The sequence below is a fragment of the Medicago truncatula genome, chromosome 5, assembly GCF_003473485.1.
Source record: "Medicago truncatula cultivar Jemalong A17 chromosome 5, MtrunA17r5.0-ANR, whole genome shotgun sequence".
NCBI lineage: Eukaryota > Viridiplantae > Streptophyta > Magnoliopsida > Fabales > Fabaceae > Medicago > Medicago truncatula.
In genome coordinates, this window is record NC_053046.1 from 39691227 (window position 1) to 39718596 (window position 27370).

A 27370-nucleotide genomic window follows, 5' to 3' on the forward strand; every position below is an offset into this window, starting at 1 on the left:
CTTTTGAGCAAAATACATGAAATTACATGTAACAGACTAATAACTTTATATTTTTCTTTGACCGAATAATTTTATTGGTCAACAGAAAAACTTTGTATATTTCACTTTTAATACATGAAAATTACCCTACAGCTTCCGTTGGAATTTCCAACCATATTTTCTTCCCTTCTAATGTGTAGGTACCATCATATTAAAAAAAAAAAAAAAATTGTAGGTACCGTCGGATAGTATGTGAGAAAGTTGATGTATAGTATAAGAGAAAGTTGACTAAATAAATTAATGTATCTACATTAACTTTTATTAATTCAACATTATCTTATAAATAGAATCAGAGAGAGTAATTTAAAAAGTTATGTTAACAAGTGTTATTAAACATTTGTTAAGGAAACTAAAAAGCACTTTCTTCGTTTTTAAATATAAATAAAATTGATTTTTTAGGTTCATTTATCTAACCACATACATCATTAGATAAATGAACTTAAAAAGTCAATTTTGCTTATATTTAAAGACAGAGGGAGTAATATGTTTGTATTGAATTCAATAATATTTTACTAACTTTTAAAATGTTAAATTCATTATTTTGCACTATTTTCCAATGCAATATTTATATTTTTATCTTCTTATTCAATGCGCTAAGGACATTCTTTAGCATTTTCCTACTCCATCCGTCTCAAAATAATAGTCGTTTAAGATTTGTGCTCGATTTTTAAGAAAATGATTAATTGTGTTAATTTCAATGGTAAAATTAGTATCACTCATTAAAATACTCTTATTAATTGTAGTTAGCGGAATAACTTAAAGAGACAATTATTTTGAGACGAAAGTAATTTAAAAAGTTTTAAATAAGTTGAACTATGAGTAGAGGTGGGACATGTCAGACCGCCCGACAAGGGCATACCGCCTAGTTCATTTAAAACCTAACTCTGTCCAGCTCGTTTAATAAATAGGTCGAGCTCAAGTTTGTTATAAAGCTTATTTAATTAAATAGGTCAGACCAAGGTTTACAAAAAAAAAAAAAGTCTATTAAGCTCGTCAGACCGACATATTAAGCTTTTTACATATCTTTTCATTATTGAAGTTTTTTTTTCATAAACTTAAACCTTTTTATGATTATGTGATTTAGTAGCATACTTACTCATGTGCTTTAGGCCTTCATAAATTTTGATCTTTTTTTAAAGATGTTTTGGTCTATTTAGTAGTAGACTTATAGGTGTTCCTAGATCTTAGTGTAAAATAGGCTTCATCAGATCTTTAAAAAAGATCATGCTCAGACCTATGAAGGTTAATAGGTCATGCTCAGGCTTATAATTTTTAAGTAGTCCAGACTTAAGTCATACAAAGCCCGACCCGACCTAACCCATTTCCACCACCAACTATGAGGATTTCGCAGAGTTAGAAGAGATCTTTAAGGTTCAACGAACACTTATAATAATATGAGTAGAATTCACAATATTACATAGTTTTTTTTTTAAATAGACAAAATGATAAAATTATAGTAAACTCACACACACAATAAAGATACATGAGTTCAAACATCAATCAAAATATCCAACCTAATAACTTCCGGCGTTTTATGCGTAGTTAAACTTCACATACTTGCATATGAATTAATTTCATACAAACATATATTCATTTTTTTTTTAAAGACCATACCTATATTTTGTTTAGTAGACTATTTTATCTATTTATTTATTACTAGAACATAAAATGAATCATTGATTATTCTGAAATGTAAATAGGTGAAAAACCAAACCAAATGTCATTTTCCTCAGCACGACAACATCAGTAGTAGCAAGCAACAAACAAACTCTCTCTCTCTCTCTCTCTCTCTCTCTCTCCCCGACACTCAGAATCTCAGGTTACTAACCTCTCACTTCTTCCTATTTCCTCCTGTAAGTTCACTCTCGCCATTCTTCAACCTTTCATCTTTCTTCTGCAAAAAATTTCATTCATTCTGTATCAATTTCACCCTAATCTACTCCTAAAACTAAATGGGTATTTATTATTTCAAACCCCATTTCGAAAAAATTGTGCTTTTCTTAGAATTGTTGTGTTTTCTTCTTAACCCTAATTTTTCAGTTAGGGTTTGTTTATGCTGTTTATTGTCTCTTAGGTTATGAATTTTGAGTTTCAATTGTTTATTTTTGGTAATTTTTTTCATTAATTTAGGGAAAAATTCAGAATGATTTGCATTTGTGATATATTACTATTGTTAAATCTGTTTTAGGATCTTGTGATTTAATTCTAAGATACAGTTGACTAATTGACTTTGAGCCAGTTTGGATAAACTTCTCCGTTCGTACTTGTGAAAGAAAAGAGAAAAAAAAAAAAAAAAAAACTAAAGACTTATTTTAGTCCCTCTGATTTTCTTGCAGACCATTTCAGTGCCCAACAAATTATAGTAGTACCAAATTAGTCCCTCACATTTTCATGTAGGGTAGTCCCTATGTTAGTTTAAATGAGGGACTAATTTGTCCCTCATGAATGTGAGGAACTGATTTGGTACTACTATTTTTTGTTGGGCACTGAATTGGTTTGCAAGAAAATTTTGAGGGACTAAAATGGGCCATTCTTAAAAAAAGTTATTGAATGAATCTTACAATGACTGAGTTTTTATTAGCTTCTCATATAGAGAAAGATAAATGCATGCCGTATTGTGTATGGTGTATGTATTTTGATGTTCAAATAACTCACTTTGTTATTAAATATATCATTCTTTTACTCTCTTTTATCTAATTCTCACTTTTTCCTTCTATTTATCTTTCTTGGTAGTAAAAATCTTAACGTCTACACATGAATCTCGAACATTTGGATGAGAACATTGAGAATGTTAATTCTAAATAATTAAATCTTTAGGAAAGGTAAGAGCCTAGAAATGGATGGTGCTGTATATAATTTGTGGGTTAGATCCATTGTTCCTTGCCTACAGTTGTTTTGCTGAAGGCAGGAAAAACGGGGCAATGATTAGAATGAGAGAGGCCTCGAGTGGGAAATACCCAATTCCATTGCAAAATCACAACCCAATTTCTATCAAGAGTCATATCCAAACAAAGAAAAAGAAAAACATATACATAAGCCAGAACTTGAAGGTGCCGCCACGCCATTTTCATGAAAAGGTTTGGCTTTGGTATCTCAGATTCTGTCTGCATCTTCTTTCTACTTTTCATCTTTCTCATACTGTCCCTTAAATTGAATTGGGTTTTTTTTCCCACAGTGACAGATCTTTCAAAATTTACACTTGATATGAGCCCCTCAACCTACTGATTTTCTATTATGATTATTTTAAATTATTTGTTTTAAAAATTTGTTTTCTTGAGTTGTTGTTTTTGTTTCGCACTGATTTTGTTTTTGTTGCCAAATTTGTTTGAGGGTCTTTTCACTTATTTCAAAGATATAGTTAACTAATTGACTTTTAGCGTATTTAGATAAACTTCTTGGTAAATACTTGTGAAAAGAAAATGAATCTTGCAATGATTGAGTTTTTTGAACATTAGCTTCTCATATAGATACAGATAAATTTATGCCGTATCACATATAGTGTCTGTATTTTGATAGTAGCAATCTCTTTGTCTAAATATAAATCTCGAACATTTGGATGTGTACATAGAGAATTTTCATCAAAAAAATAATTAAATCATTAGGTAAGGAAAAATCCTAGAAATGGATGGTGTTGTATATAATGTGTGGGTTAGATCCATTGTTCCTTGCCTTCAGTTGTTTTTCTGAAGTCATAAAGAAAGGGGCAATGATTAGAATGAGAGAGGCCTTGAGTGGGAAATGCCCAATTCCATTGCAAAACACAACCCTACTTCCAACAATATCCAAAACCATAAAAAGGGAAAATATATATTTAAGCCAGAACTTGAAGATGCCGCCACGTCCTTTTCATCAATTGGTTTGGCTTTGGTATCTCAGATTCTGTCTGCATCTTCTTTCTCCTTTTTCCTCTTTCTCTTACTGCCTCTTAAATTGAATTGGGCTTTTTTTTCTTCCCACAGTGACAGATCTTTCAAAGTTTACACTTGATATGAGCCCCTCAACCTTCTGATTTTCTATTATGATTATTTTAACTTGGTTGTTTTAAAAAATCTTTTTTGAGTTGTAGTTTTTTTTTTTTGCACTGATTTTGTTTTGGTTGGGGAAACATTTCTGTTGTTTTCTTGTTTGAGATTCACTGCGTACAGGAAAAGCCACAGCTTGATTATAGCTACTGCTTGTTTCAATCTCCCCCAGCCTAACCAAACCATACTGGGTTCGACATCAGTCTATGTGGTTTCTATGCCGGTTAGTTGATGTATTCTAAAATAATACCTCAATTAATCGGGCATAAGCTGTTGTTGAACCCAATTTGGTTAGTTTGTTGGAGATTGAATCCATCCAACCACTGAGCATGTTTTTCAAAAATATGGTTGGTTTTATTGTACTTGGGCAGCGGCTAACACAACTGTAGAGATGGAATCCGCAAATGCTGAGTTTTTTTTTGTCTCACCATTCTATTAATTCCATCTCACATTTTCTTATTTGTTGGTATCTGCTATTTAGATTTAATCGTTTTATGTATTTTTTTATTTTGACTAAAAATTTGGGGTTTCATAATAAGGAAGACGACATAAAGTAGTGTGCATATGGATACCGTGTTTGGAATCAATTTGCTGCATTTGCACTCTTATTCTCTTTTAATAATAGTTTTACGCAATATGGACATAAAGTAGTGTGCATATGGACATAAAGTAGTGCGCAATGGTGAAAGTGGCAGCTTCATAAGTGTTTATACCTAATTTCATGAAGAGTTCAATGGATAAAATAGTTTTACACTGTCATCCAGATATATCTCTGCAAATGTTTGTGAAGATATTTTAGGATTTAAAATAGCGGTGTGGCTCAATGAAGAGATATGATTTGACGACAATGTAAAACTATTTCACACTTTCAAAATCAGTCAATATAACTCATATTTTTCAAAGCTGTCATTTAGTTTGTCCACAAATACCGATTAAGCTTTTAAGGACTTTTTTGCAAGTGAAGAAACATAAACTTATTCTAACTGAGAAACTCCCATAAACTAGAATTTGGTCCAAGCTAGCGCTTTATATAGTAGCAGTTCTTCCATTTGTTGTAGTCTTGACTTGCCGTTTCTAGTAAATGGAGTAGTCTCGACTTGCCGTTTGTAGTCTTGGCTTTTGCATGCAACCCAATCAAAGCCTTTGTTTACTTCATCACAAAAACTAGAAGAAACCCTCTCCACATTTCTTGTTTTGATGTCCATTGTCAAGAATTTGTTTTCTAGTTAGATTAATCCTTTATTCAGCTCTCATATGGTGCCAACTCCAAGACTGCAATTTTTCCCTTCACTGCTTTGAGTTTAACTGGATATAACTTGTTCCAGTTTCACTGTTTTACTTACTCATGGTTAGCATACACATACTGACACTATAATGGCCAATTAGGGCTTTGAATCTTCAGAATTATTTTAGTTATTGATCCAATGCTTTTAATTGTTTCTATTTTTGTATGGATAGATATAGATATGTTGCAGAAGTAAAATTGAATTTTGATGCAGTTTTTTCTATTTCTAATTCTAGTTGAAGAAATAATGTCAAGTGGAGCAACACACTGGTGTTATGAATGCAATCGGCCAATTGTGCTTGAAGGGAGAGACGTCGTTTGCCCTTACTGTGATGAGGGATTTGTACAAGAACTTAACGAGATGCGAGGCACTGCACCTCAAAATACCTTTCCATCACGCTCGGGAGAGTTTAATCAAATGCCTGACTTATTTGATGCTATACATGCTTTTGTGGGACACAGAGGTTCTGACAATAGGTTTGGGCTTATGGATGCTGTTGATAATTTCATGAGGCATAGAATGGCTGGAATGCACCCAAACTTTGATGTTAGAGGGAGGTCTAGTTCTGTCCCAGTTCCTGAACAGGGCTGGGGCGTTTATAGTTCTGGTCCTTTTTTAGTATTTCACGGTCAAGTTCCTGGACTAACCTTGCCTAATGGAAGCCCGAGAGGTGGTCCTAGGCGTGGCGATTTTGGTGACTATTTTATGGGTTCTGGACTGGAAGAACTTATTGAACAACTAACCATGAATGATCGGCGTGGTCCACCCCCAGCTGCACGATCTTCAATTGATGCCATGCCTACTATTAGGATCACACAGGCGCATCTTCGCTCCGATTCACATTGTCCAGTTTGCAAAGAAAAATTTGAACTTGGTTCTGAAGCCAGAGAGATGCCATGTGACCATATTTACCATTCTGAATGCATTGTTCCTTGGTTGGTTCAACATAACTCATGTCCTGTTTGCCGTGTTGAGCTACCACCCCAAGGACAGATGAGTTCTCGTGGTAGTAGTCGAAGCAACAGTGGTGGAAATGGTAGCTCAAGGGGCAGGGAGAGTGACCGTCCAAACAATGGAAGGAGAAATCCGTTTTCGTTTCTGTGGCCGTTCCGTTCTTCTAGTTCAAACAATAATCAATATTCTGAGACTGGAGGTAGCAGCTCTTCAACCAATGCTGACCAGAATAATGGAACACGTTATAATGGATGGCATTATGATAACTAAAAGCTGGGCTTCTTGTCCTAGATAAGTATCAATGCTTGTCTAATAATGCTTGTAATATGAATGAGAAGGTAAGATATATTAATATTAATATTGTAATTTGAACTTTATCTCATGCAAGGGAGATAGTAGATAGAAGTATGTTAAAAATCTTTGTACATGTTATTATTCAGTAAGTTGAATCTCTTTGAAGCTTTCACATGTCATTATATAATTTGATTTGTTCATTTCCCCTTTTGGTGAGTGCTATAGTTTGTGTTTGGAACCACGGTGATACTGCATCTCAAGGCATTTCTACTGTGAAAAGCTATCGAGACGTGTTGAATGGCCATCCACCGTGGTTTCAAACACATTAACAGCAAGGGAATTGGTTTATTAGATAATGCTTTTAACCATTGAAACCTTGCATATTAAGGTAGCTTAGTGAGATGACTATATTTTCTAGCATAGTCTTTGGTTAACTATTATCTACCATAGTCTTAGAAAATGATGTCAAGCTGATTTGCCTCTTTCAGTTTTGTTAGCATGATCTGCAAAATCCAGTAGCTAGTGCTTTTAGGATATACTTTCATTTAGCTTGCTAAAAAGTAAAAAACCTTATATTTTAAGAACTTGTGTTTTCAGTTGGCTAAAACTAAGAAAATTTTGCTATTGGATCTGTTAATGTCAAATTCATGTGTCACCATCTTAACCAATGCCATGATGACTTCAATATTTTTCTTAAAAGTTTGATTATTCTAAGCCACCTACCAAAAGACTAAATAGGAGATTGATAACATAATTGTGACATGTAAAGTCTCAACACATCAATTTGCTACAATAATTCAGCTTAGACATGACATTACTAACTCTTATTTTGCTTTGAATGGAAAAATCACTTGATGGGGTTTGGGTTTGGATGTGTGGTTAGTGCCTACACAATTTTTCCTTTTATATAAGTCTTTACCAAAACACCCCTTATTATTTACAGGTTTTTGTTAGCAATAAATAAACAATAACATTCGTTTGAGTATAAATACATCTGTTGGTTGAAGTATAAGAGTTTGATTTCTTAAAAGTTGGCATCAATTAGAGTTTTGTGAACAATAATGATAGTATAGTACAGCTAAATCCTACATTGATTTTTGTTTCTTTCTTAACTTTGAAGACCTGAGACGAAGCTCTCTTTATTACTATGTCCCAATGAAGATTTAATCCAACCAGCCTCAACCACTGAGATATTTGCATCAAGGACAAAAAGATTCTTATATGTTTTGTCACATTACAATACAGTTGATCATTGCAATCAAATGAAAATTGATCCACTATCTCTGCCAGGCTGGGCAGGTTCCATTGAACCACTACTTTTTATCAAATGGGATTTGTAGTACTTATGGTTATGGAATATATTGAATGCAAAATGGACACTTCATAATCTCTACACAACCTTGAAATACAGTATAGTACTATATATAATAGAGAAACCAATAAAAGAGAAAAGAAAAATTAATTTAAGTATTTGAGTTGAAATTTTATCCAATATTTAAGTAACAAAGTTTGAAGGTCAGCATAAGCAATTTGGAATATTATTTATATGTACATGACCTTTTTCTCCAAAATGCCCCCTTAAATAACTTTACACTGTAAGACTATAAATATGCTATAATAATAATTACAAACAGAAACAAACAAAAAGGTGAAAGAAAATATCCATGTAAAATGATGAATACTTTTTCAAAGGTGCTGCAGGTTCTCAAATAATTCAGAAAGAATAACATATCCTGAACAACCAAGAACCATTAGTAGGGTTATCCTCCCTCCTGGAACTATTTCAGGTAGTTTCACAGATGAAGTTGAATTTGAGTTCCTATCTGACCAAGACATTGCAGCTGGAATAACTCCGAAAAGCAGCAGCACTATCAGGGACATGAAACAATGAGAAAAACTTGCCAAGTTTTCAAGAAACAACTATATTGTACCTAAACTTTAGTTAAGAACGAATCGTTTAGGAAAAACTCGAGTTCAAATTCAGGCTGAAACAATCATTAGCCTAACTTTATTTTATCTCATTGACAAACTCTGGATTCTCAGGGCCTCCTTCCCCAAGAAACTAGAGGGTTAAGAAAAAAATTGCAATTAAAATTGACATGGAAATGAAATAAAAATGAGCATTTAGCTATACCTCCATATGTTCCAGCAAAGTCCAAGGCTTTAAAAAATATTTCAGGGTCCAATAATGAGAGTATAAGTGGTGGAACTAAAGTCAGTATGTATGGAAGAGGCCTGTTTTGGCCTGTTGGGAGATTTAACACTGAAAAAAAAAAACACAATGAAGCAATAAATGAAGTATTTCATGAGTAATATCCTAATCTTTAAAATGTGCAACATACTTGGTTATTAAGCATGCAAGAGGTTTAACTGATAGTACATTAGCCTAATGTTGTCAAATAGCGGCTATACTATAGCAACACGATAGCGTTATACCGTCCGTAGACCACAGTGGTATTTGAGCAAATTGCCATTGTTCCGCAATAAGTTATTTTTTTACAAATTGTTGTCAAATAGAGGCTGTAGCATAGTAAAATTTGAACAAACCGCTATTTTCCACTATCCGCAGTTGACAACACTGCATAAGATGATAAGACACGTGCTGGACTACTAGCAATACACTTTCCGACACTCTTTTATTAGATGAAATTCAAGTGGGTCTCACATGAATTTCATTCAATAATAGTGTGTTAGACTTAGACAGATAGCGTGTTTCTAGCACTTTATCAAATAACTCGATCAGATTTCCGCATTAGCTTTAATCAAAAGATAAGAAAGAAATTGGAAAATATAATACATACAGTCTGCAAGGAAGTCTGTCAAACCCAAAACAAATCCAATGTAAGATGTAGCAATTGCAAGCAGTGAGAAAACCTCAACTATAGGCTGCAGAATCAAATTAAGGGCAACAAAATAAATTTTAATAAATAGTCATGAAACTTTAATGCAGTAGTAGCTTAAAAAAATGGAGGCTATCATAAACTTACTCCAATTGTTCCATTTGAAGATCTCAACTGTTGTAATGGATCTAATCCCATTGGATTGTCACCAACTGTTCCTAGGATAACACCATTCCAAACTAGGAACAGAATAAGTGGTATACCAGTGCCTAGTATTATTGCACTCCTGCAAAAAAAACATTATCTTAATTTTAATGTTAGTGTATAGTTTATAAAATTGAAATGGTGGAAGAAACAAAAACAATTATTCAAACAAAGATGAGATTTGTCACCTTACTTTTAACAAGTCTCCTTCGAGATTTGTACAAAGAACAGGTACCACATTCTGAATAAGCATATAAACATAATCAGAGTTAAAATTTTGTCCATTGTTCAAAAATTGGAGATTAGGGAAGTTACCTGGTAAACAAATGAGAGTGCGATAATCGGTATACTCATTGGAGCTGCTTGGAAGTTGGCTTTTAAAAGAGCATCCAAATGCAGGTTTCCACTTGCAACGGTCTAATAGAGAAAAATTAATCTTAGTTTCAACATGAACAAAATATGCTTTAGAAATAACTGTTCAGTCCTATAAACCATGTAACATTTCCTTATCATATAAAATAAAATAACCGTGTAGCATGAAAGAGAAACGGTTTTATTTCAAACAAGTTATCCGTTGGAAACAGATTCCATGCAGTAACTTCATCGCGCAGTTACCAATCTCAACCGTCTAATCTAAATCAATTTGATTTGGTGAATGTGTGTAATATGAGCCGTTGAACCGCAAAATAATATCCCGAGATTGTTTATTGTGTGTATGTCTGCGCATATGTTACAAAATGTATCTGTTATCCATTTGTGATTTTGCATGTACTAAAATATAGTTTATGAATTCTATTACGCTTAATTTGAAGCATGTTATCTAAACATCATTAATCATTCCATTTATAAGAACAATGTTATCCGAATACGTCTAATTTTTGTTGAGGTGTCCTATATGGCTATATATCTGTGATTTCAGACTAACATATTAATTTGAACACCACAGATCATATGAAGTTTACTAATCAAAATGATTAATCAAATACTACTACCTATTTTAAAATTTGAAATAACTCAAATAAGAGTAAAATAATCTCAGAAAATTTCATAATTTTGACATGAAAAACTTACCACAAGAGCTGCAAAAAAGCCTATGATTCCAACTACTAGAACCCCGTTAATTGCACCAATAAAGCGCTGGCTACAAATCACAATAAAGTACTGTCAGTTAGAGCTGGAAGTAATTATGAATTTCACTCAAACTCTACTCTCTCACACATAACGTCAATCATTTCTATTTTCCTAAATTATTACTGGTGTCTCCGTGTCAGTGTCACTGTGTCAGTTATGTACAAAAGATAAATTTAGATCATGAAAGCAAGAAGAAAGACAAACAAACCTTCCAAAGTAGCATATGCCTCCAAAAATCAATGAAAACAAAGTTGCACTTTCCCATCTGTAACCAAAGTGCTAGTATTAGCCCCAAACAAAGTATATGAAAATTAAGACATGATTTAAGGCCTAGTTAGTGGCTTGTACATGGGAATGCCAAGAAAATTTGTCAAGATATCTGAAGAACGAGCTATATAGGCAATCAGAAGGGCGTAATGGATGAAGATGTATGACCAACTGCAACAAAATCACATTGTTAAAACATGTTTTAGAAAATAAAATATAGCATGACTCATTCACTGATAAGTACAGCAGCCCTCTTGTAACCCTAACTAGTGCATAATCGAAAAGCTACATCAACCACTTTGTTTTAAGAGAAACAGGAACAATTGGCCGAACTCTGATGAAGCCGTGTTATGTTACGCATATTGATTTCCCATAGTTTTCTTGCATTAAATTTTCATAGATGATTAATGAACTTACCATGAAATTTGAACTCCTACTGTCCCTAAAGTTCTTCTGGCCATTGATACCTGGACATAATCTAAATCAAGTTACTAATAATAATCTAAATAGGTAGAATGGAAAGCTAAAATTTTCTCGAGAACAAAATCTCCAAAAGATAGAATATATATCTGTCAAGTTTTCAATCATTCTATGATCATGTATTCTTATCTACATTCCCATTTTTCTACCATATGAAACATATTATAGACGATCAAAAACTTTATTAATTTGACATAAGTTAGGAATTGCGTGCAGTACTCAAACATCAACAAATAACTTTTGGATTTCATATGTATACAATGTCATTTAAAACTTTCTTACACATGCATCTAATCACATCTCACTAAATAGATATTTATTGAGATATTTTAGGAACTAATATGGTAAAGTGGCATCATGGTCTAATTTGATTGAATAAATGTGCAAAAATATTTTACGCTATCGGTGCATAGAAATTAATCTTATAACTTTTTCGCTGGATTTTAGTATCGTTCCTTTAGGGAGTTAAGAAATAATTACCAATGATACACCGCCAGAACCGAGATCACACATGGTGTTGACATTTACTTCTGCAACGAGCAAACCTGTCACAACCTGCAGGATGTCTCATCAGATGTGCTTATTTATGCTAATTTTTCAGCAGAGGAAACAAATTATAGTCTATGTAGCAAAATTGCTGTATTAAATAGTTGACTTTGTAAGAAGCAAAATCATGATAGGCAATGATAATCACCATGAATGCCCAACAAAGGATGCAAGTAACTGTGGATGCTAAAAAGCCTGATTCTTGTGTCACTGCAGGAATTGCAAGTATCCCTGCACCTACCTGCAATATTTCTTAGCATTTAAGAGAAATGATGGCAAGAAATAATGCTTGAATAAATACAAATAAACCGCAATCACAAAAAAGTCGAAAGTTGTCACAAGTTTTGCAGCTATGCATATTGAATGTGTGCAATCTCACTTTAAATTACATTAAAAAGAAAAGGACGTGTCTTAATAATGTGCAGGAAGACTGATACATTGCGATCTATCATCTATGTCGCACTGACACAAACACCGGAGAATATATTGATACCGGATACGGCACTAACATATAGACAGGATAATAATAATTTAAGAAAATAGAAGTCATTGAATGCAACTACACGTGTCAATGTCGAACACCACAAACAACAAATACGCCTTCATCTGAAGTGTGGTCAACGCTGCATAGTCTTTGATAAACACTGCTCAAGTCTAGTAACTAATACTCCCTCCATTATTTCTTTACAACTTATAAGTGTCACATTCAGAATTTTGTTCAATCTCATATGACTTCTAACTTGAGAAATACTAAGACAAATATTCATTAACTTTTTCAACAATATTCGCATTTGATTAATAGATCATCCAACTGGTTTCCATGAACAGCCTTATATAAGCATATCAAATTGCAATTCATAAGAACATGTTACAAAATTGAACTAGTTTGATTTTCACAATGGATTTTACTGTATAGTAATACAAAATTGGTGCAAAGAAAAAGAAAGAGCAAAAGTGGCAAACCGTAGTGCCTGCAACTAGGAAAATTGCACTAGATAAGCTTCCTGTTAATGTTAAACACAGGTAAGAAAAAAAATTAAAAAAACATGCATAAGTTAAATTTACATAATGAAAAATTTTAAACTAAAGAAAGATAAATATAAGAGAAAAAAGAGGTATGCAAATAGCAATGTACTAACCAGGTTCTCTCTTAAAAGTGACTTGATTAAGGTTTGAAAACAAACGCTCAAATTGAAATGAATGTTGTAGTTCTTGTTCTTGTTCATCATCTTGTTCTTCTTGGATAGATTGAGATTGTTCTTGTTGTGAGAAGCATTTGTGAAGGTTTTTTCTATTCATAGAAGAAGGAAGATACAAAGAAGTGGATTGAAGTTTAGTTTGATGAAATGGAGGAACATTACATAGTAGTTGTGTCTTCCTTGGTTTGATCAAAAAATTTGGAATATGAAAGAATGGTGAAAGAGAAGAACAAGACAACAACGTAACCATTTATATGTTTTTGTAGCTCAATTCAACATTGTTTTTGGAGTGTCACAAATTTGAGTAAACAAAAGATACGTATAATTTAACTGTATTTTGAAGCTATGAAAGGCTATTATATACCTCTAGTTCCTTGGAGATAATGTGGACCATATAGTCCATTGAATATTTCACTTTAGTTCATACATGAAGAGATTTTTTGGTTATTACATTGTATAAATAAATAAATAAAAAGAGATTAATTTCTATGATTGAACCTAAAATGAGAGAAGAGAACACATCTTGTTTTTTTAGTAGTGTATTCTGTGAGGAGTGTCTTGATGTTGCATTAGACTATTTAAGTCATTCCTCCTGAGTTTAACTCATTTAGTATGAGGTTTAAATCCCAACTACCGTAAATTTTTTTTTTTTTTTTGTGATAGTCAAGGTTTAAACCCCGGATCTAGCATATATTATGCATTGTCCTTACCATTTAAGTTAAACTCACGAGGATCCAAAAAAGACTATTTAAGTCATTGTTTAAATATGTAATTGATTCTTTAAAAAAAAGTATTTTATTGATGTTGGTATACCGTCTTCTTTCTTTTTTTTTTTTTACATTAGTTGATATTTTGATAGGATGACCGAATTGATATTTTTTTTTAATTGAAGAGACTAATAAATTCGCAATTTTATAAATTTGAGAGACTAAGTGTGTAGGGTATAGATCTTCTTCTTCGCTTTAAGTGAAATTTTATTTGCATGTGGAATTAATAAAGAAATAGAAGGATGAAAATCTCTCAAAAAAAAAAAAAAGATGAAAAAAATGAAAATGGATGATTTGAACCGAATAAGGTAAATAGGCCGAACAACCATTAAATAAATATTGGAGAAATTGGGTGATTTGATCTCTTAATCTCTCATACTTTTTCAAGAAAGAAAATAATGAAAAATTTCGGTTAACTACGTATATGATCTGTGTGACTACATTTTTTAGTTGCGTGACCATTAGTTTTCTAGAATTTATTTAGTTAACTAAGTGTAAAAATAGTGGTCACGCGCATTTTATCGCGTGACCACATTTTTCAGCTTCTAAATAGTGGTCATGCAATTGAAAAAATGTGGTCACATAGACCATATATTTGGTTAATTAAAAAATTTCAAAGGATACAAGGGGTGTACACGTTAAAGATGTCTACTAATCTTTATTCTTTCGATGTCTCTCGAGAATCGGTGGGTTGGTTTTGTTCGTCAATGACTTTATTAGTTTTTTTTTTCTTCATTCTAATAAAAACATCTGCATTATGAAAATGTACTATTTTAATCACCTTTTTATTTCAGATAAAAAAAACACAAAAATTGATGTTTTTGCATTAAAAAACTTTTATACATGAGATTTAAAGTCGTCCAGGCACAAAAATGTAATGAAGTATTTGTTTAGATTTAGAGTAAATTGTGAATGTAGATAAAAGTAGTTTCAAAATTTCAAAAATTGGTAAATACTTCTTCAAAATTATTTTCTAATGTGTTTTAAAATGGTTCCCATACGACATGACATGTCAAATAAACATGTGACATTTTGTATATATCAATGTCAAAAATTGAAGCTCGCGTGTGATTTTAGAGAGAAGTTAGACTCCCTCTCTAAGCCTATCACGCGGTCACCACTAAAACTTTTCTTCTTGATTCAACAAAAGGGAATCCAATCAAACTATCTCAATTTACCGTTATATCCCGTATGGATTACTAAATCCAGTGGATTCCATCGGTTTGGTGGTTTGAGCCCAAACCGGTCCAATCTAATGGCCAACTCTAAATTAGATAATGAAGTTAGTCTCCAATGATGTGGCATCGATATGAACCACATCAAATTTCACACGCTCATATGATATATGTAGGGCTGGCAATGAACCGAACCAACTCGAATATAGTTCGTAATTTGACTCGATAATTGGTCCATTGAACTTGGTTCATGAACCAAATGAGCCAAACTTGAGCTGAAAATTAAGTTCGTTAATTAAATGAGCTGAACTTGAACTATAGATGGTTCGATTCGTTGGGTTCATGAGAGGATGACTCAAATGAGAGGAACATTTATATATATATATATATATATATATATATATATATATTAGTTTTAGAAACTTATATATTTTTTTACATGAATTAAATATATAAAAAAAATCCCTCAAAAAAAAGATATATAAAAAAAAAAAAACATAATTGTTGTCGTTATGTATCTCCTTTTAAAGGAACTCGAACTGAACCTAACGAGCCGAACCAAACTGTTCGTGAACTTTAAACGAGCCGAACTCGAGCTGAAAAAATAGTTCGTGTCGAACTCGAACCGAACCAATTCTTATCGAGTCGAGTCGAGCCGAGCTCAGACAGGTTCGGTTCGACTCGACTCATTTCCAGCCCTAGATATATGTCATGTTATAGTGTTTAACTTCAAATGTTGAGAGATGATATTTAATTATTTTTTTGAAATTTTAATGTTTGGCAAATTAATAAAATTGAGATACTGTTTTAGCCGATATTCATAATCCCAAAAACCGATTTGCATATTTACTCAATTACATACCTTTTTTTTTCTTTTTGAAGTCACCTGTTTAGATTGCCTTAATATTTCTCTAAAATAAAGACATTGCAAAAGCTATTAGAATAAAATAAAAAGTTTTGTATACTGGTGGTGATTTGAACCCAAAATTATTCAAAAGAAAAATTAAATTGAATTCATGAGTATTCAACAAAAAATATTCCGTAGCCGGGAGTCGAACCCGGAAATTCAAACTTAGAGAATTTTGCCAGGTGAGCTACTACGGATCACATGCTGTTTATCTTAACATAAATTATATATTATATAATTATTACTTCTAAACAACTTAAAAGTTGAATGTATATTGCCGGAAAAAATATTAAAGCTGAATGTTATTTTTTTTTTAATATTGAAATTTTATCCAACTGAAGCTGGAAAAACATTACATCAAGTTATATATATTATTTTGAAACTTCAAAAAGAGAAATGCTAGAACCAGCCTACTATGTATAGAGATCTAAAACAAATTTCAATTTTCTTTTTATTAAGTGAAAGCAAAAGCAGAAACAAAAAAAAAAATTACAAACGGAGGAATTCGGTTCCCACAACATCAAATAAACAAAAACCCGAGAGAGAAGAAGGATAGGTGGGGATGATTTTGAGCTCATGAGAAAGTGAAATATCCAATTTGGTGGGTCAATGAACATAAGAGTTTCTTTCATGCAAGGTATGAGCAAAATTTAGAAAACACAGCATTTTAATCTCTTAACATAAAGGAACAAAGGTTATCAATAAGAACGTAATGATGAGTATATAGAACTTCATCTTTGATAAAAGTCAAAACCGTTTAAGAATCTAACTCGCATTTCAAGTGTTTTATACTGTCTCGTCTCAAATTATAAGTCAACTTTATTATTTTTCTTTATCAATACCAATATAATTTTTATCATTATTTTCCATTAATATATCATTGTTCAGTGCATTTCAATCACCTAACTATTGTACTAACTATAATTAATAAAAATGTTTTGGTGAAAGAAACATATTTTACTATAAGAATCTACACAATTATAATTATTTCTTTAATAACCGTTTAAAAACAAAAAGAAATACTTAATTTGAGACGGATGGAGTAATGGATAATCATTACTTCAAAAAAATATAAATTAATCTAATTGATTTTATTTAATATTTTTTTCTCCTTCAAAATAAAAATTTAATATTTTTTTCTTCAACTGATAATAAAAAAGTCAATAGGTTTAACGATTGTAGAGATAATGTTAATTTTTTTATATGATTTTTTTGGTACAAATTTTTAATATGATTTTATTCATTCTTCAAAAAAAAAATATAACACATTTTTATTTAAGTATAAATTTAAACTTTTGAAGGCCTAAACGTATTCAACATTAAATTGTTTGATTCTCTACTCTTCATAAGGCTTAGTTCACTATTAAATTGGTGGTTTAATTATTTTTGTAGTCCTTCTATTTTATCTCATTCACGGAATCCAAACCCTCATTTTAAAATTGAATTTGTTGGTCCTTAATTATTACATTTGTTATAATTTTGGTTCCAACTTAAGTTCTTAACCCCTGCAATGATAGTTTTTGTCTCAAAAATGGTGATTTATTTTGGTTTCAATACTTGATGTAATATCAGTATTACATGTTTTTATATAGCAATTTCTTAACCCAACTCATCTAAAAAAAAAATTCGTTAAAAAAATTACAATTTCTTAACAAAATCAATTATCAAACTAAACCTTTTTTAAATCACTAAGATTAATCTAGTGGTGAGGGATTTGGGTAGTATCGACGAGGTACAAACTTCATTGACCCATTGTCAAGGGGGTTAGAAAGTTCAACTTATTTGAATAAACGATAATATAAATTATAGGTTTTGAATTTAAACTCACACAAAAGAGAAAAATTAATCTATCAATTAACTACTAACATGTCATTAAAAAAATTGACTCAATTGTAAAAAAATAATAATAATACACCTGTTTGAAAGAAAATATTGAATCAATTGCTAGATTAATCTAACAACTAATTTAAAATTACTTAAATCTACACGTCCAAAATTTTTTACTAAAATCAGAACTTGCCAGATGCGCTACTACGGAAGATATACTAATGAACTGCAAATTCCATATTAATAAGAATTTAAATTGGATCAGTAATTTGTTGCTGCAAATATTATTAGTGTTGAATATATAATTTTTTGAAATAATGAAATTTAATAATTCTTTGACAACAAGAGTAAAACTCGTATTCCCTCAAAAAAAAAAAAAAAAGTAAAACTCTTATGAAATGCAAACAATGCGGTGTGTTTTTTTATTTCCCGTCGTTGTGCAGTATTTATTTTTTTTGGTTACTTGAGAAAACTAAGTCCTGGAAAAAGACACACCTAAAGCATCGGTCAGTAAAGCATGTGATAAACACAAAAGAGGCTCATCAAATGTAACAAAATCGTCTTAATTAGGTTCCCAACTTAGTAAGGATATTAACGCAAGAGTTTCCTTCCCGAAGGATATGTTGAATAGAAATAAACCAATTCTTGATAAGATAATTTTGGATGAGTTCCAAGATATTTGCTTAATGATAAAACCTCGACATGTCTTTCATCACCGACTGCGATAATAAAGTAAGTGAACTATTTTTGAAAGTATGATAAAATAGAAGACCAAAATATGATTGATTAAACTAAAAAATTTACCTGTAGAGTCGTAAGTAGGTTCAGAGGTGGAATCAATGGGATGGTGTTAGTTACCTCTAAAGCTGGCCGAAGCTTGTAAACAAAATTAATTACTTTGAAAAAATTGGATTTGACACACCGATGTTAGGCAGTGTTGTAGAATTCTCTTAACTATTTTTTTTTTCTTATTACAATGTTATATTTTATGAATGGGTTTATTACAATCTCTTAACTTATTTACCAAATCTCACAACATTTAAATTTAATTTTAGGTATACAACAATGTTAAAATTTTCGGAGAGAATTTAAAAATAGCAGTTACTTGATGGTTTACAAGCATGCCAGCACCTTCTATTTTGCTAAGACAACCTTTGTTTTCTACTTAATTAATTGGAGTAACTCTCTACCTTATTTCTCTTTAGTCCTTTTATTTTAAGCTTCTCCCATTTGGTCACCAAGAAAGAAGAAAATACAACATTTACTAAAAAAAAAATGCTAATAATATTTACAAAGCATAAGGCTATTCAATATGCTTATAATGATAGAATATATTGATTTCACAACATGTAGTTGGGTTGAGTAATAAAAAATTCAAACGATTTAGGCAAGTGGTTAAAAGTTTTTATCTATGAAAAGATATCGTTTGTAGAAAACAATTCAGCTTGAGTGTTTAACGAGTTTCAAAATTTCACCAACATATAGTTGGTTTGAGTAGTAAAATTTTCAGGCACGTTAAACTAGTGGTTAGAAGCTCTTCTATATGAAGAAATATCGTTTGAAGGAAACAATTCAATTTAAATGTTTAACGTGTTTCAAAATTTCACCATCATATACTTGGTTTGAGTAGTAAAAAATCCAAACGGTTTAAGCAAGTGGTTAGAAGCTCTTGTGTATGAAGAGGTATTGTTTGAAGGAAGTGTTACACATTCATTTCACTCACCGCATTTTCTTCTCTGCGCATCTCACACCAAACCTTAACAATGGTGGCCGCAAAGAAGACCAAGAAGACTCATGAGAGCATCAACAACAGGCTCGCTCTTGTCATGAAGACTGGAAAATATACCCTCGGGTATAAAACTGTTCTCAAATCCCTTAGGAGTTCCAAAGGGAAATTGATTATCACTGCTAACAACTGTCCTCCGTTGAGGAAGTCTGAATTTGAGTACTATGCTATGTTGGCTAAGGTTGGAGTCTACCATCACAATGGAAACAATGTTGACTTGGGCACTGCTTGCGGAAAGTACTACAGAGTGTGCTGCCTCGGCATTATTGATCCTGGTGATTCCGACATCATCAAGACAATTCCCGGAGAACAGTAAATGTAGCAAAGATTTTCCCATGATGTTTTCAATTCTAGGTTGTTTAGACATTGTCGTAAGAAATTCTAGTTGTAGACTATGGTGTGCGATGCTTGTTATTTTGGGTATCCCAGCTGATTGAGCATCGAGTAATTTTGACTGCAATTTTTGTTTCATTGTGCTCATTTCTACATAGATAATATTTCTAGTTTGATCTTTAATGTCTGTTACCTTTGTTGGCTTGCAAATGATTTTTGACATTGAGTTTCAATAGCGATGGATCGCTAAACAACTGTAAATATTATATATTCATGATATGATTATAGAAAGAAAAAAAAAAAAAACTTGATACATCAAATTCAATGGACCAGCAAAGTAAAAGACAAAATCTCTACATACAGTTTGGTATGATTAAAAAAAAAATCCACAATATAAGACGAGCTATTTTCCACAAATAAATCTAGAACACCGATAAAAATTAGGGAGCTTCTACGGTGCAGTCAGGAAACTGATTTTTTTGAAAAAGTTAATTTTGATTTTAATGTTTGATTCATTTTTAAATTGTTGATTACTGATTAATGATCAATAGTAATTCATCTAGTAATGCTTGCAACATCTTGGACTTACAAGTACTATTTTATCGTTGATATCTTTAACATGTAAATAGATTTGATGATATTATGTGATAGTCTTAAGTGTTACACTTTGTGGGGTGTTACACTTGAAACAAGGTAAGATAAAATTAGATTAAGTGCAGTCTTGTTAATCTGATGAATTGATGATACTATGAGACTGAACTTTTGATGTCACTGTATAAACAATGGGGTGTTACTCATTACAATTTTGATGTTATAGTGTTAACTTCATCAGAAAAACCATTTTCATGACTTCACCATAGAATTTTCCTTGCAATTCATTTATTATTTTTAAGACTTTTATTTGCTTTTTGATCAATTTGAGGGAAAAAATTGTCATAGTAGACCTTAAGTTGATAAGTCTCTAAACTGGAATTAAAACCTTTTGATTATGTATGCAACTGGTAATCAAGCGCACGTTTTGAACCAAACATGCTCAGAATTTACCTGTGTTTGGCATTATAGATGAATTGAAAGCAATCAGCGGTTTGGATATTGTTAGAAATCTGTCATTAACGTTCAAAGATGAAGCTTTTAATTAAGCTCAAAAAAGAAATCTATCAAAATTAATTTATGTCAACGTCTACTTAATTATCACGTTACATTCCCGTTCTACAGTCATAAAATCAGACAGTGTTTGTTGTTACTGTCGTCGCTGTTGCATTACTTATTTTTACTTAAAAAGTTCAGGCATTATTTAGATTACTCATTGGATGAGTGGCGAGTGTGCATGTGCAAATGTGCACGTGAGCGTAAATTTTCTTGGATGCTTGCCCCTCCCACTGAAACTTACCACCAACAAAACATAAACTGTAAATCAAAAGAGCCAACAACAAATCCACACACATTTTTGGGTTTTTCTTTCATTTTATTCATTCATTCATTCATTTTAGCTCCCTATCATTTTACCGAGATGGAGAAGAAACAAACTGTCTCGGTAAACTAAAAAGATCTTTTCCTTCAAAAGGAGAACTCCACTCCCGGGAACCAGCAGCAGAAGTTTCACCAGAAGCTGCTCCGCCATCTTGCAATCCAGCCATCGGGACAGTACTGCCATTTGAGAGCAATGAACCATTTGAGGGCAATGATCTCATTGTCTGTTGTTGAGCAACACCTCCGGAAGCATTTGAATTTGAATCATACGTTTGAGCCCTACTCTTTGTAAAAGGTGAAAGCCCTAACCATAAAGCATTTGACCCTGGTGAAGACAAACCTCTATCCAAAGACCAGTCTATGCTGGTGTAATCAAATTGCATCGACCCGCCAGTGCTCCAGTCGACTGGAGAAGATGCCCCTGATGTGGCTGCCGACCCTTTCCCTGGAAAGAGACCTAGAGAAGAAGCAGCAGCAAGCGTTGGAGACGCACCCGTCGCTCTATTCCAGTTGCTATTCCCTCGATTGGTTGCTTGAGGATCTACTGAGTTACTACTGCTGCCAGCAACAAATTGTTGTTGAGGTTGATATTGAAGTTGGTGATACATTTGATTAGTACTTAGATAGTTTGGACTAGGATTTCTAGTACTAGGAGCTTGAGGTAAAAACACATTAGACCTCATAGCTTCTACACTGTTAGTTGGATACCAACTGGCAGACATTCCAGGAGGTGATGAACTATTGCTTGAGGCTGGAACCTGCTTTGCATTTAGAGTTTGGGGCCGCTGCATTACAACTATGGGTTCCTTGGCTGCTCCAGGTTGAAGATTTTTATAATCACCCCCAACAGACACATAACGAGCTTCAGTCTTAGCAGGTGGGGGAGCCACTTGCAACGGTGAAGCCAGTGAATAAGAAACAGAAGGATTAGATCCTGCACCAGGCCACCTTTTGTCAGATAATATAGTTGCCTGTTGTGGCTTTACCCATTCAGACTTAGGCAGCATTCTCTTTAGAGGTTGTATATTTTTGCTACTGGATTCTGAAGATACTCCATTTGTAATTGCTGCTTTTGTATAGTTAAAATCTTTTTCATCTATTCTGAGTTGGCTCAGAGAAGGAACAGGTTTTGTTTGTGACCTTGGGTTCAGACCAGAAACTCCTGACTGCTTACCATTGTTGATGATAGGAGGATCGCCAGTTTCCTCTGGCTTTGGTGGAGCAGATGGTGGATCATGTTTCGATTCTCTCAAGATCTCTGCAGCCTTTTCAAGATCACCCTCACAGGAAACGATGACTCTTTCAACCTCCTGTTTTGAACATCCATACCTAATTTCCATGTCTGCAATCCTAGCAAGTTCTTCTGATATGTCAATTTTCAAACTGCCCTTACCTGTGGTTTTATCATTTTGACCATCTGCTTCATCACCACTTTCAAATAGCCATGCAACTGATTCCTCCACCCTACCTTCATTCAATACCAGTGCCATTGTTGCCCGTTCATGAGAAAATCCCATAGCCACGAACTGTTGAGCCAGTGTCTCAAGTTTCCTTGACATAAGATAACTTCTGCACCGCTCACGCAGCTCCTGTGCTCGCCTTTCCTTCTGCCGTTGATGTTTTCTCTCATTCTTTTGGCGGATTTTCTCTCGCTTGTCATTATCAGCTCCAGGAACTACTTCCGGCTTAACAGGAGGATTAGAAGTTTTCTCTTTATGCTCTTCAGACTCCCCAGACCAACTACCATTGTTAGAAACAGAATCATACTCAACACCAGCTACCACCAAGCTGCCAGGATGTTCATCTGTCTCATCTATGTTCCGAAAACGACCATTAGAATGCATTGGTGAGGTAGAGGGTATCGCTGATGTGTCCAAAGTATGGAATGTTCCTAATAATGGATTGTATGCACTCGCTGGAATACCAGCTGTTGCACTGCCAGATCCTGTGGACTTCACAGAAGCCTTTGGAGTTTCCTTGCTAGCCTTTTTATCTTTAGACTTAGATCGGGATGCAGGAGACATCTCTTTGACCCTGTAACATTTCAAGAAAATAAGTTTTTTTGAAGAACATTTAAAGAAAATAAGCTACAGTACAATGTTTTATATGACTACTGAATCAGCAGATAATTACATGCATAAACAAAGTCCAAGACAAAACCTATTGACTGAATGACATTGTAATTCAAAAAATAAAATAAAAATGGTACCGTGATATATGTATGAATCTGTTGGCAAAAGAGAAAGCACTTACAAGTTGGATGAAACTTTCAATACTAAATCCAATGAAATGGAATGAATGGAAACTAATTACCGTTCTCTAGTTTAAAGTATGAAAATCTACTAAGGAGACATCTGCTTGAGCATAAAATTGTATTAACAGTACTGATGTACCTGGGAACATTATTAAGAGGATTATTATTCCCAAGTATAGTTTACTTCCCAGGTATAGTTTACAATGTTCGGTAAATACTAATCTTCCTGGGAGTTACTTCAAAAAAATTAGTACACAGTAAACAGAATTAAAAATATACAAAAATGGTAGTAGAGTACACTGAAAGTGGGAAGTTAGAGTTTGATTGAAGTGTTAAAAAATAATTTCCATTCCCACAGAAGTATAAGGGTTCATTTACTTTTTAATGTTTCCTATTTTCATTATTGACTTCAACTGATAAACATGATAGAATCTAGATTGAATACTTTCCTCACGGTTTTCTTCTACATTTTTTTCAGAACAGATTCAGCATTTCAAGAGAAGGCCAAAACAATGTTTCCATTGTTCCTAAAAATGCATTTTCCCTTGTTATCCGTCTATCTTTTTTTCTAGCAGTCTATAACAATTATTCACTACATGAGTCTTCTATCTCCTTATTTGCAATTTGAAATGAACACAGAGTTAAGAAAATGAAGCCTGGAAATATTACAAGTAAATTGTGCCTAAGATTTCCACTGTTTAACATGTGAATAGAAAGTGGGAAACACATGGGTAAACAAGATTCTAAGGAATCTATAATACCAAGGTGTTATATATAGATTACAACTTATACCAAACATACAAATGTAATATTTCCAATACTACTTTCCCACATTGAATTATATTTAAATATGGCTTGATATGGACTCACTCTTGAGGAAAAACTAACAAACTAGGGAAAGAACGTGAACTAGTGCAAACACTAACTACATCAGAAAATAATTACACCAAACAAATATCTTTCCCGTCAAATTAAGTACATAATTAAGTACATAGTTAAGAGGAAATATGGGACGTGTATCCAGTCATACTCCTACACCTTAATAGATTAAAACAATAAAGAATCACATAGGGCCTCTTTTGCCGATGATGTTGCCACATTTATTTGTACAGCCAGAACAGAAAACTCTGGTCATTTTAACGAGAATTGGGAGCTTATACAATATACATGGCCCATCTGACAGTAAAAAAGTAGGTCCTTATCCCACGACATAATGACATGGGACAGCATCAAAATTGACTTGCATTTCACAAGGATGCACAACACAAGTCAATAATTTTTCACACCATAAATGAAAAGATAAAATTGACAGAAAAAGTATCACTTTCACGCGTGTACAACATTTTGAACAGACAAACAGCAATACAGAAATAAAAAAAGGAGGAGGAATGCAACGAAAAAGTATAACGAGAATAAAACAAAGCCCTATTTTCATGTTCAGATGGGCATGGACGACGGCGACAAGATCATATCCTGCTTCATTGGCTGATATCAGCAATCAAACCCCTCACCCCCAAATTCTAGCTGAAAAACAGCTTCACATCAAACTAATTCTCAAGCTAATCCATTTTCAAGCCAAAGCTTGCAGGGTAACTCAAACAAAAGAGGAACGAGTCTGTTAACATTTTATATTTTCAGTTCCTCTTTTCACTTTTAATTACTAAACTGCAACTTTGTTTCCAGTTTTCACTAAAAAATATCTTCGAAAACAGAGTGAAAACAATGTAACACTAAATGCGAAAACAATAAATGAAAAGGGAAAATGTTTTCTCAAACCAAACCAACTTAATATTCTTCCACAAAGCAACAATAAGCTGTGTAGCACCGACACTTCTTGTTAAAGGTGTGTCCAGTGTCCGACACATCAGTGTCAGACTCCTGCACGACACTGATACACATGATTACATTCAAATATGTCATTTTTTTTCAAATAACTATCGCATCGATGTGTCAGTGTCATGTCTATGCTTCATAGATTATAAGTAGCTTCCGACTTTGTAAAAGTATATCAGTGATCATTCCTAACCACAAATCACCATAATAACACAATATATATATACCCAAACCACAAGCATGCATGAAATACAAAGAACCCTGATAAATGCAAAAACGAATTTCAAAATTGGAAAACCACAATCAAAGGAAAAATGAACCAAAACAACCGTAAATCGCTCTAAAATTCACACTTCAAAATCCAAACATACTCAAACATCCCCAAATCCCTAATCCGCATGAAAAACTAAAATGCGGAATTCGATTAAACAAAACCTAAAACAAATTTCTCACTCCACGATACAATCAACAACTACGCGATAGAAGATCATAGGTATGAAAAATACCCAAAAAAAAACTAAAAAAAAAAAATCGAAAAATTGAGGGGAAAAAAAGGGGAAGAAGAAGAAGTACGAACCTTAGGTTTGAGAGAAAGGAGCGTTGATGAAGGATGATGAAGGTTGATGGATCGTTGTTGAAACGAGAAAATCGTTAGAGAGAGAAAGAAGAGAGAGAAGGGGGAGAGATAGGTTTTTCGAGGCTCAAACTGAATTCGACGGAATTAGGGTTTTGAAGAGAGAGAGATCTGAAAATTTGTAATAAACGAAACGATTCTTTTTTGTTTTTAATGGGATGAGATAAATAAAAAAAAGTTATCAAATCAAGTAACTTTGTGTAACCAAAAAAAAAAAATCAAGTAACTTTGTGATTCTTTTGTTTTTTTTTTTTTTTTTGGTGAAAATATTTTTTGTTTATTATATTTTCTATATTATAATTGAGGGTTAAATATATTTCTTGATCCCTATAAATATACCAAATTTTTATTTTAGTTCCTCAAAAATTTTCCTTCAACTTTTAGTACCTCAAAAATTTTTCATCTTCACTTTTAGTCTCTCTTTTAAAATAAACTCATATGCAGAATTCATATTTTTGAATAACATTTTGCAAAAAAAATCATAATATTATAAGAATTTCTCCCATAAAAAATTAGAATTTTTTAACAAAATATGAATTTTTATATTTTTTACGGTTAAAAATTCATATTAATTTATGTTTTGTTAAAAAATTTTATTTTTTTTTGAAATATTTTTTTTACAATATTCTACACATTTCTTCACAATTTCATTAAAAAGCACAAAAATGAACTTAAAAATAGGGACCAAAAGTAGTGATTGAAAATTTTATATGAACTAAAAGTTGAAGGAAAATTTTATATGAACTAAAACGAAAAAATTGGTATATTCATAGGGACCAAAAACATATTTAACCCTATAATTAATTAAAATAATTTATGAGATTAAATAATTGTCAGTGTAAATTAGTTTTGCAGTAATATCCGGTAAAAGTTAGTTTAATTTTGCAACTTCATATTAGGATAAACGTCGATAGAGTGTCCTCGTGAGCTTAACTCAATTGGTATGGACAATACATAATATACATAAGATCCGTGGTTCAAATCCCGATCGCCAAAAAAAAAACGCCGACAGAGTTGATGATAAGTATGTGTAAGTTAAGCTATAATAGATAGACTCTTAGAATTTTGAGGCTTAAATCCTTCAAAAAAATATTGAATAGAAATGTTTAAGGGCCTAAATTT

At 32.6% G+C, this 27370-nt stretch overlaps 4 protein-coding genes across 5 annotated transcripts; 2 read left to right on the forward strand and 2 right to left on the reverse strand.

Annotated features, from left to right (window-relative positions):
- Positions 1 to 1727: 1727 nt before the first annotated feature.
- Positions 1728 to 6770, forward strand: LOC11431832 (probable E3 ubiquitin-protein ligase RHC1A). 2 transcript variants are annotated; one of them, XM_024784299.2, is made up of 2 exons: positions 1728 to 1892; positions 5583 to 6770. In XM_024784299.2, exon 2 carries the CDS (start codon positions 5594 to 5596, stop codon positions 6569 to 6571), a length of 978 nt encoding a protein of 325 aa, XP_024640067.1. In that variant the 5' UTR covers positions 1728 to 1892; positions 5583 to 5593; the 3' UTR covers positions 6572 to 6770. The 2 variants fall into 2 exon arrangements, with proteins under 2 accessions (XP_024640067.1, XP_024640066.1); XM_024784298.2 differs by having other exon boundaries at positions 1734 to 1858.
- Positions 6771 to 8065: 1295 nt separating this feature from the next.
- Positions 8066 to 13604, reverse strand: LOC11441955 (tyrosine-specific transport protein). Its single transcript, XM_003617133.4, has 14 exons — positions 13203 to 13604; positions 13027 to 13067; positions 12212 to 12304; positions 11998 to 12072; positions 11455 to 11504; positions 11119 to 11208; positions 10979 to 11035; positions 10711 to 10780; positions 9955 to 10056; positions 9828 to 9880; positions 9583 to 9721; positions 9397 to 9481; positions 8730 to 8858; positions 8066 to 8463 (listed from the first exon to the last, which is right to left on the reverse strand). The coding sequence occupies exons 1-14, from the start codon at positions 13510 to 13512 to the stop codon at positions 8282 to 8284; spliced, it is 1476 nt and encodes a 491-aa protein (XP_003617181.2). The 5' UTR covers positions 13513 to 13604; the 3' UTR covers positions 8066 to 8281.
- Positions 13605 to 19639: 6035 nt separating this feature from the next.
- LOC11430632 (60S ribosomal protein L30) lies at positions 19640 to 20240 on the forward strand. Its single transcript, XM_003617134.3, has one exon. The coding sequence runs from the start codon at positions 19702 to 19704 to the stop codon at positions 20038 to 20040; it is 339 nt and encodes a 112-aa protein (XP_003617182.1). The 5' UTR covers positions 19640 to 19701; the 3' UTR covers positions 20041 to 20240.
- A 1197-nt stretch (positions 20241 to 21437) lies between these two features.
- LOC11432905 (uncharacterized) lies at positions 21438 to 26380 on the reverse strand. Its single transcript, XM_003617135.4, has 2 exons — positions 26192 to 26380; positions 21438 to 23561 (listed from the first exon to the last, which is right to left on the reverse strand). Exon 2 carries the CDS (start codon positions 23549 to 23551, stop codon positions 21560 to 21562), a length of 1992 nt encoding a protein of 663 aa, XP_003617183.2. The 5' UTR covers positions 23552 to 23561; positions 26192 to 26380; the 3' UTR covers positions 21438 to 21559.
- Positions 26381 to 27370: the final 990 nt, after the last annotated feature.